The 9,824-nt window shown below is 41.7% G+C and overlaps 1 protein-coding gene across 1 annotated transcript; it reads left to right on the forward strand.

The window, feature by feature from the left end:
* Positions 1-438: 438 nt before the first annotated feature.
* On the forward strand, positions 439-8,033 carry pfkmb (phosphofructokinase, muscle b). The gene is given in 23 exon segments (XM_061069812.1): positions 439-523; positions 1,825-1,898; positions 2,312-2,389; positions 2,700-2,889; positions 3,563-3,728; positions 3,814-3,858; positions 4,620-4,728; positions 4,818-4,913; positions 5,004-5,096; positions 5,226-5,351; positions 5,500-5,564; positions 5,656-5,719; positions 5,819-5,965; positions 6,087-6,157; positions 6,268-6,355; positions 6,483-6,642; positions 6,645-6,665; positions 6,668-6,918; positions 7,019-7,080; positions 7,166-7,277; positions 7,382-7,481; positions 7,583-7,688; positions 7,895-8,033. Coding segments are annotated over 23 exon segments (2,448 nt in total).
* The last annotated feature ends 1,791 nt before the right edge of the window (positions 8,034-9,824 follow it).

Genomic DNA, 9,824 nt, shown 5'->3' on the forward strand with positions numbered 1-9,824 from the left:
TGTATAACTTGAGCTGCAGCAGTTACACACATGGGCAAAATTCTTCAACTTTTTTAACTTAATATACATGATAAATATATTGCTTATATTCGCAATTATTAATGTGAAAGAATACATCCACATTCAGAGTTGTAGAAGATGAAATATGTAAAATGACAGAGAGTATGAATGGAGTTTAATAAGAGATGAATACTTTTAATAGGCACTGCATACATGCGTGTGTGTGTGTGTGTGTGTGTGTGTTTGTGTGCGCGCAACTATGTGTGCCTCAGTGTCTGCCAAGGGGATAGTTGAGCTGGACACCCACTGCCGGTACTTTCCATAACAGGCAGACTGTGTTAGAGGTTGAGGCTTCTTGTGCTCCACACAGTTGAGCAGGGTGGCAGGGATTTTTACACTCGAGGCCTCTTTCCCTCAGCCAGCTTCAAGTCCGGCACCATGGCACAACCAGCTCCCGTTCACCCCACCAAGATGGGAGACGGTCGGGCGATTGCCGTGCTGACCTCGGGAGGCGATGCCCAGGGTGAGTGGAGGATTTCTGTTGTGGCTTGCTGAGTGCAGAGTGCCATGGCCGGACGTGTTTGTTTGATACGGCAGGTGGTTGAGGGGATTTGGTGAGTAATTAATAACTCTACAGGAGTGTTTCATGAAAGATAATAAGTAGTAGTTAAGTTGTATAATGAGAGAAGGCCAAGAAAGGCCTAGAAATAGAGAAGAGTTGAAAATGTCGATGTCTCTTCTTTATGTACTAGAAAAGTCTAACTAGCTAGGTACCCATCTGAAATCTTAGCATAACTTATCGAAAAGGGCAGCACAACCTCCCTCATTCCAAGCTGCTTGGACCACAGCGTGAGTCAGATGCTCCTCTGACCTTTAACTTGACGAGGACCATATCTCCACGCCGACCTTTGGGATGTGTCAGTGACCCCACACCAGCCTGTAGTGTGAATGTGTGAAGCACTGACTGCTCCATATGCCTGTTTCTCTACCTATCTTAACTTTACGAGACCTTAGTGGAGTTGTGTGCATGCCAAACTTATAAACAGGCTAACCCTCACCCTTCTTCTTTTCACCTTTAATCTTCATAATCACAGCCTTGCCTTTTTAGTCACCTTGATATCTTCCTGATCTTTGACTTTCTGTGTCTCCTTCCCTCCCTCCTGTCTCTCTCACACTGTATCTGTTATGAGGGCTAATTTTAGAGGAGTGACCTTTCTCTCATGTGTTTGTAAAGTGGAGAGTTAGTGAGTGAGCAGGCTGCCCTTACTCCACCTTTCTCTCCTCTCCTCCTTTAAACTGTAAGCGGAGATGCTCTTGGCACACCTAATCTATCCAAGTCATGTCCTTTAAGTAACCCACCACCCCAAGGGAAGAGGCCAAGTTGCCTTTCCTGAAAAACAAATTGACACCTAAACTCTACAGTTATAATCATCCATCTTCGCCTTACTACGCTTCTTTTTGTTGTTGTTGTTGAACCATCATCACCTGTTTCTTATAGTAACAAAATACTAATGGAAGTCAATGATCGAGGCTGTACAACATCCATGCAGCATGTTAAAATTGAAGGGCTCTCAAAATAAGTCACTCAAATGAAATGCTACATTGTTTTAACTGTAGCACAGAAAATTCATTTTTAATTTACTCTTTGAGAAAAAAAAAAACGATATGTTTTTGCAGGAATATAAAGCGCAAAACGTCTAAATACAAAATAACTATTTTTTTTACCATATTTTTTCAATTACCTGGTTCAGTCAGTTCCACCTTTGTTTCAATCTTATCATAACATGTATATGTAATTACTATGTGCATGCACTTTGCCTACAGGTATGAATGCAGCTGTACGAGCTACAGTTCGAGTTGGACTTTACACTGGAGCCAAAGTTTATTTTGTCCATGAGGTATTGTTTTTTAATATAATTATGATACTTTTAATATAATGGTGCACAATATCAAAATAAATACAACAGACTGTATGCCTCTGTTTATTTGTTGTGGTGCGAAAGTGCAAGTTTTCAAATGTCCATCAAAAAAGTTATTCAATTTACAATTAATTGAAGCAAAAACGATCACAACTCTGGAGCTGGTACCAGTAAATGCTCCAGACTTTAGTTTGAGGAATTACTTTAAAATCAAATGTATTTTGATCAACGAATCCAGGTAGCATTATCCCATTGCCAAACATCACCAAATCCCATTTCCAACATACACTGAACAGAAATAGCAAATGTGTCACAGTAAAAATATTACTTCTTCCGTCAATGCCCTTTCAAAGAGTTGATTTTGTGTTGTGTGCTTGTTTGTTTGTTGCCAGGGTTACCAGGGTCTGGTAGATGGAGGTGACAATATCCGCCTTGCTACTTGGGAGAGTGTGTCGATGATGCTGCAGCTGGTGAGAACAAGCATGAGGATGCAAAAGCATATTTATAAAAACAGCATATTTCTTATTGCTACTGTTTTCCCGATCACTGCCCAAACTATATTAAGTGGGATGGATGTGTGTGTAACTTTAGCTGCACTGGCCTCTACTTTACAGTTCTGTAGGTCAAGTGGTCATTTAAATGTCAAGGGTTCATTAAATAGCAAGACCTACTGCATCTTAGCCATGAGCACTAGGGTTTCAGGACCTTACCCCTTGTCCTTATATGCGTCCTGATGAATCATGTCTGGGAATGAAACCTTTTCTCCTTGCCCGACCTCAGGGTGGGACTGTGATTGGTAGTGCCCGCTGCCAGGATTTCCGCACCAAGGAGGGCCGCACCAAGGCTGCCTGCAACTTAGTCAAGCTGGGCATCACCAACTTGTGTGTGATTGGTGGCGATGGCAGTCTGACGGGCGCCAACCACTTCAGAACAGAGTGGAGTGAGCTGCTGGCCGATCTGGTCAAAGCCGGTGAGAAGCATGGCCATGAAGTACACCAATCTAAACAAGACAACCTATTTATACAAGATAAACTAGAATGTCATTCATTCAGTAGAGCGTATCCCAACGCCAAGGCCTAACAGTCCTCTTAAATTCAATCAAGCTGCACCAAATTGCACACACTCAGCATTCTCCCGAGTGTAGCTCATTCCCAGCATAGTCTAGTGCATCATTATGGTTGAGGCTCAGGGGTGGCCACTTCTACATTTGTTATGATTGGATCAGTGGATCAATTCTCTTTAATCATTGATTACTTTTTTAAAAATTTAAAAAGAACGTGAACATGAAACACGTGTAAAAGTACCTGAATATAAATCTACTGCAGAGTAAAGTACAGATACATGCAGAATGTACAGATACATGAAGAATGTACTTAAGTACAGTAACAAAGAAAATGGACCTTGTAACATCCCACCACTGTTTTAAAAAAAAATCCTGGAACCGCCCCTTTGTCCAGATCTCACACCAAAATTGAATGTCCCTTCCTTTGACCAAGTTTTATGGAAATTGGCTCCATAGTTTAACCGGAATCCGACTGACAAACCAACCAAAGAGCAGATTTGAAACCATAACCATGTGCTCTTCCACATCTGCTGTTTCATTTAACCCTGTTGGTGAAATAGTGCATTTAATCTTCTCTCAGGAAAGATCACAGCCAACGAGGCCAAGTGTTCCTCTCACCTCAACATCGTCGGCATGGTGGGCTCCATTGACAATGACTTCTGTGGCACCGACATGACCATTGGCACGGACTCTGCCCTGCATCGCATCATAGAGATAGTGGATGCCATCACCACCACAGCACAGAGGTACTAATGTGACTGTGGAAGTTTATTCACTTACATGAATGCTGTGGCAGTTTGAGATTGTGAATTGAAATGTGTCATTCTGCAGTCACCAGAGGACTTTCATCCTGGAGGTGATGGGCAGACACTGTGGGTGAGTACAGCCTGTGTGTATCTTGTGTGGCACGGGGTGAAGTGGCCACAAAGCTCTGTAAATGGGTAGTTGTAATATGATCGATTCTGATGCTTAACGTATAAAGTGCTGGTTGTACACTACATACAAAAAACAGTTTGGACTGTGGTACACAGGACTCTCTCGAGGGATATCTGGTGAAATAAACCAGGGCGGAGCAGACAAAGTGAGAATGTAAAACAAAGACACTTAGGTATCTTCTAAGTAAAACATTAAAAAACAGAAAAAAATAAAATAAAAGGAAATTACAACTTTCAATGGGCAGATTCTCTCTGAGGATGAAATAGTCAATGTTCCTCTTCTTCACATTCTACAGACATGCTAGCAGCTCTATGAGGATGTGCCGTAGTATATGGGTTGGTACTTTGACACACATCACTTTGAGCTAAATGCTGAGAGTTTAACTTATCATAAAATATGCTAATTAGCAGCTAAGGCTGATGGGAATATAAGTTTTGCAGGTTTTGTCTTTGGTATCATTAAACAAAATACAGGAAAATGTGGGTGTTTGTGCGATAACTGGTCCGGAAAATCGTTTCTAAATAAAATTACTTTTGTGTAATCCTGACAGCAAACCAATAAACCACAAACGACCTAAATCAAATTCTAATATGTTGTATAAAAAATGACCCAAGATCATATTAAATAGTTTAAAAGGTCATTACTCAGAGTCTAATTTTCAAAAAGCATTCACCGCCCGTCTGATGACCTTTTACCCGCAGTTACCTGGCTTTAGTGACAGCTCTGGCCTGTGGCGCTGACTGGGTGTTCATCCCTGAGATGCCTCCAGATGATGGATGGGAGGAGCATCTCTGCAGGAGACTGTCAGAAGTACCCGTCTTATCCTGCATCATCCTCAGAGACTAACTTTAATCTGGCTTTTTTTAAAGTCTGCATGTTGATTTCTCTGTCCCTCTCAGCAAAGAGGTCGCGGCTCCCGTTTGAACGTCATCATTGTGGCAGAGGGAGCGATGGACCGCAGTGGAGAGCCTATTACCTGTGAGCTTGTCAAACAGGTGAGTGAAGACAGAGCTCCAACATACTAGCACATAGGATAGACTCTTGTTACGAGAGGAAGGCTGCTCATAAATTATCTGTCTGTCCAGCTGGTATCAAAGAAACTTGGCTTCGACACCCGTACGACCATCCTGGGGCACGTACAGAGAGGTGGAACCCCCTCCGCCTTTGACAGGATCTTGGTAATACCTAATTCTTCTCATAAATAAACTCACCAGTGGGTCTCATCTTTGTTCCATAAATCAAACATACATCTACAAGATTGTCTGAGTGCCAATGTGCTTTCTTTCTCATGCCTTGACATCATACAGGCGAGCAGGATGGGAGTAGAGGCCGTGATGGCTCTGCTGGAGGCCACACCAGACACTCCTGCATGTGTGGTCAGCTTGTCTGGGAACATGGCTGTCAGGCTGCCTCTCATGGAGTGTGTGCAAGTGGTGAGTCCATTATTTTCCTTACTGTACTCAAAAAACCTGCTTCTTCGGTTTATACAAAAGTAGCCAAATCATTCACATATGTTTTGTATTTTGTTAATTTTCTTTATTTAATCCTCTGTTTCCTTTTTTGTCTTTTGATTCACTTCAGACTAAAGACGTCACCGTAGCCATGTCCGAAGGGAGGTTTGACGATGCTGTGAAGCTCAGGGGAAAGTGAGGCATGCACGGCTGTGTTATAATTTCAAATTCTCATGTTATTGCACTGAGTCTCAAATGTCTGTACATTTCTCACCTGTGACAACAGGAGCTTTGAAAACAACTGGAACACTTACAAAATGTTGGCTCATCTGCACCCCCCAGACACAAAGGTGAGGAACTGCAGTTGCGCCACATACAAAAACTGTCTCTGAGTCAGAAAATCAATACTTTTGTTTTGACAAGTGTCTCTGCAAATCTGACCGTCCCAGAGTAATATCAACATCGCCATCATGAACGTGGGAGCTCCGTGTGCTGGGATGAATGCTGCAGTCCGTTCAGCTGTCAGAATCGGGCTTCTGCAGGGCCACCAGATGTTGGCAGTGCACGATAGTTTCGATGGCTTGGCTCATGGGATGGTAAATCCTAGTTACGCACACATATTTAAACAAGAAAGCTTTTACTCTCATGATAAACAGATTTACCCTGTTGGTGCATGTCTATACAATTGGAAGAGACTGACCCCCTGTCTCTGCTCAGATTGAGCCCATTGGTTGGTCTGGAGTGGGAGGATGGACAGGAAAGGGGGGCTCCAATCTGGGAACTAAGAGGTGAGAATTATATTACACTACATGTTTCAGGTTTTTTTTTTAAATGTACATTGAATTTTATCTTAACGTACCATGGAGCAGGTTATTCAGTGTGTTTCCCTTTCATAAAGATCCCTGCCACATGAGTTTATGGAGGAGATCAGTCTGAGCATCACTAAGTTCAACATTCATGCTCTGATCATTATTGGAGGCTTTGAGGTGAGCAGCAAGTATATGGAGGTTTTGCTTGTGTATTGACATGATTAAAGTCAGTACACACAAATGCAACCTGTAAAACATAAAATGAAAGTCACTTGTACGAATTTTGTCCTTTGTTCCCCATCAGGCGTTTGTTGGAGGTCTGGAGATGGTGCAGGCTCGAGAGAAGTATGAGGAGCTGTGCATTCCCCTTGTCGTCGTTCCTGCTACTGTCTCCAACAATGTTCCTGGATCTGACTTCAGTGTCGGAGCTGACACTGCCCTCAACACCATAACCATGGTAAAACTCTGAAAAACAAACACTTAACAATCTAACAAGGATTACACAAGTCCTGTTCACAACAATCTATTCATCTTCTGTCTGTTTCTTTTATCTTTGTTCTCTTTCTCCTTTTCAGACATGTGACAGGATCAAACAATCGGCTGCCGGCACCAAGAGGAGAGTGTTTATAGTTGAGACTATGGGAGGATACTGTGGCTACCTGGCAACCATGGCTGGCCTGGCATCTGGGGCTGACGTTGCCTACATCTATGAGGAGCCTTGCAACATCCATGACCTAGAGGTCTGAGTTAATGAAAGCATAAAAGGAAGAACCTCTGTGTCCATGGATGGACGGATGGACATTTCTAAACTCTGTGGTCTAACAGCTGGTTTGTTTGTAGATGAACGTGGATCATCTGGTGGAGAAGATGAAGACCACGGTGAAGAGAGGACTGATTCTTAGGTTTGCATCGTTTCTGGTCTGAATAGAATTAACTTTAAACTCACAGTGGCTTTGTACCTCATTCAATATCCTCCTTGTGTTTCAGAAATGAGAAAAGCAACGCTAACTACACCACCGATTTTATCTTCAACCTGTACTCAGAGGAGGGCAAGGGTGTGTTCGACTGCAGAAAGAATGTACTCGGACATATGCAGCAGGTGTGTGTGTGTTCAGAACAGGTCTTTGGTCAGTTTGTGTTGTCACAGACTCATTATTTTAATTTAATAATAACACAATCATAAGGAAAGCTTTTTGTTTTCAGGGTGGAACGCCTAGTCCTTTCGACAGGAATTTTGCCACAAAGATGGGCATCAAGTCTGTCCTTTGGTTGACTGACAAGCTGAAGGAATGCTACAGACATGGTGAGGACATCACGTTACTAAAACACACAATGTTGTATACTTCTGGTGCACTCACCCCTTGCGCTTCCTGAATTGACATGGTTTTGTTCTTAACCCTTCAGGTCGCATCTTTGCCAACTCTTCAGATTCAGCTTGTGTACTGGGCATGCGGAAGAGAAGTTTGGTCTTCCAGCCTCTGGCAGAACTTAAAGATCACACTGACTTTGAGTAAGACCTTATTTTAGTCCATTCTGTTTATGTTCATGTCACTACTCTGTCTCTTGATGTGAAATCGGTCAAAAATGACTTTACTTCAAATATTTTACTTAAACCATCCAACACGTCTTGAGGACTTCACCCTTTTTGTTATCATGCTCCTCGCTCTGACACATGTTTTTGTTGTTGTTGTTGTTGTTGTTGTTTTACATCTGCAGACATCGTCTTCCAAAGACACAGTGGTGGTTAAAGCTGAGGCCCATCCTGAAAATTCTGGCCCATTACAAGATCGACCTGGACACCTCTGAAAAGACTGAGATGGAACATGTCATTAAGAAGAGAGGCCTAGCTCCTTAGAAGCCTTTCTTCTCAAACTGGCGTCAGCCGTCTGATTTATCTTTGAAGCAACCCTGTCTTTGAAAAGTGCGATATGAATAAAGACAAGCAAGTCTCACAATAAACACTCAAAAGTCACACCCATTATTTGTATTTGCTTTTTTTTGAGCAGCTATTTGAACACCTTGAAAACCTGTGGTCCGGTGCATTTTGGGGAAATATTGAAATACTGTACTTTTGCTAATGTATTTGCTAATTTGTATTATAACTTACTTTGTAGATTCACATTAATAACACAAAAAATCTTCAAATTATCATGATAAATATGTTATAAACAAGTCATTCTGATGCATCATTACAGGTCATCCTGGATTCAAATTCACGATAAACAGCAGTGGCGCTAATATTATGCCTTAATCTCTATCTATCTATCTATCTATCTATCTATCTATCTATCTATCTATCTATCTATCTATCTATCTATCTATCTATCTATCTATCTATCTATCTATCTATCTATCTATCTATCTATCTATCTATCTATCTATCTATCTATCTATCTCTATCTTTCTGTCTGTCTGTCTGTCTGTCTGTCTGTCTGTCTGTCTGTCTGTCTGTCTGTCTGTCTGTCTGTCTGTCTGTCTGTCTGTCTGTCTGTCTGTCTGTCTGTCTGTCTGTCTGTCTGTCTGTCTGTCTGTCTGTCTGTCTGTCTGTCTGTCTGTCTGTCTGTCTGTCTGTCTGTCTGTCTGTCTGTCTGTCTGTCTGTCTGTCTGTCTGTCTGTCTGTCTGTCTGTCTGTCTGTCTGTCTGTCTGTCTGTCTGTCTGTCTGTCTGTCTGTCCGTCCGTCCGTCCGTCCGTCCGTGCGTCCGTCCATCCATCCATCCATCCATCCATCCATCCATCCATCCATCCATCCATCTATCTATCTATCTATCTATCTATCTATCTATCTATCTATCTATCTATCTATCTATCTATCTATCTATCTATCTATCTATCTATCTATCTATCTATCTATCTATAATAATTAAAATGGACCCCACATCATAAAATGATGCTGCATCATTAATAATCAACATATTAAAATACTCTGAAATGGGCCATTGTGTAACCTTGGAAGTTTTGTTTTAGGTATTTGAATTATATTTATTTTTATGGAAAAACTGTTAAAAAAACTATTAAAGGGACTCTTACCTTTGTTGCATTTGAGAATTACAGCACATTCAAATCATCCCGCCTTCCTCCAATGCCCCACCCCCTCGTTCCCATCCGCGGTGTTTTTTTGAAGAAACTTTATTTACAAGCAGACTTTCAACCTACTGCCTCCGCGCACGCACGTGAGTTTTTGTTTACCAAAGCAATGGATTCGGATTCAGAAGCACCGGTAAGTTATATACATTGATGACGCGGGCCCGAATGCGCCACAAGAAGCAGACGGAAAACCTGCATGTCCATGCAGCAAACAGACAGGTCTGTCGGCCAATAAGGTCCTTCGGTCCGAAGAATTTTATTGGTTGAAGTTTTCACTAAATATTATGAGAGTGAAATAATTGTTTGTTTTTACTCCTGGTGGGTCTGTCTTGCATTTTAGAGTGTCATTACCTTATTAATACCAATTTAACCTTATCCAAAAAAAGTGTAAAAATGCAACAAAGGTAAGAGTCCCTTTAATTGAGCAAAATGTCTTTACTCTAACTTCCAGCCTGTTGTTTCTGGGAGATATTATGTGAAGCCGTGTTTCTGATAAAGAGGGAAACATTTATTTTCTAACATGTTGTTTAAACATAAACACACTGGGTCAGTGGTTCTGAA

This window comes from Limanda limanda, chromosome 4 (assembly GCF_963576545.1).
Source record: "Limanda limanda chromosome 4, fLimLim1.1, whole genome shotgun sequence".
In the NCBI taxonomy this organism is placed as follows: Eukaryota; Metazoa; Chordata; class Actinopteri; order Pleuronectiformes; family Pleuronectidae; genus Limanda; species Limanda limanda.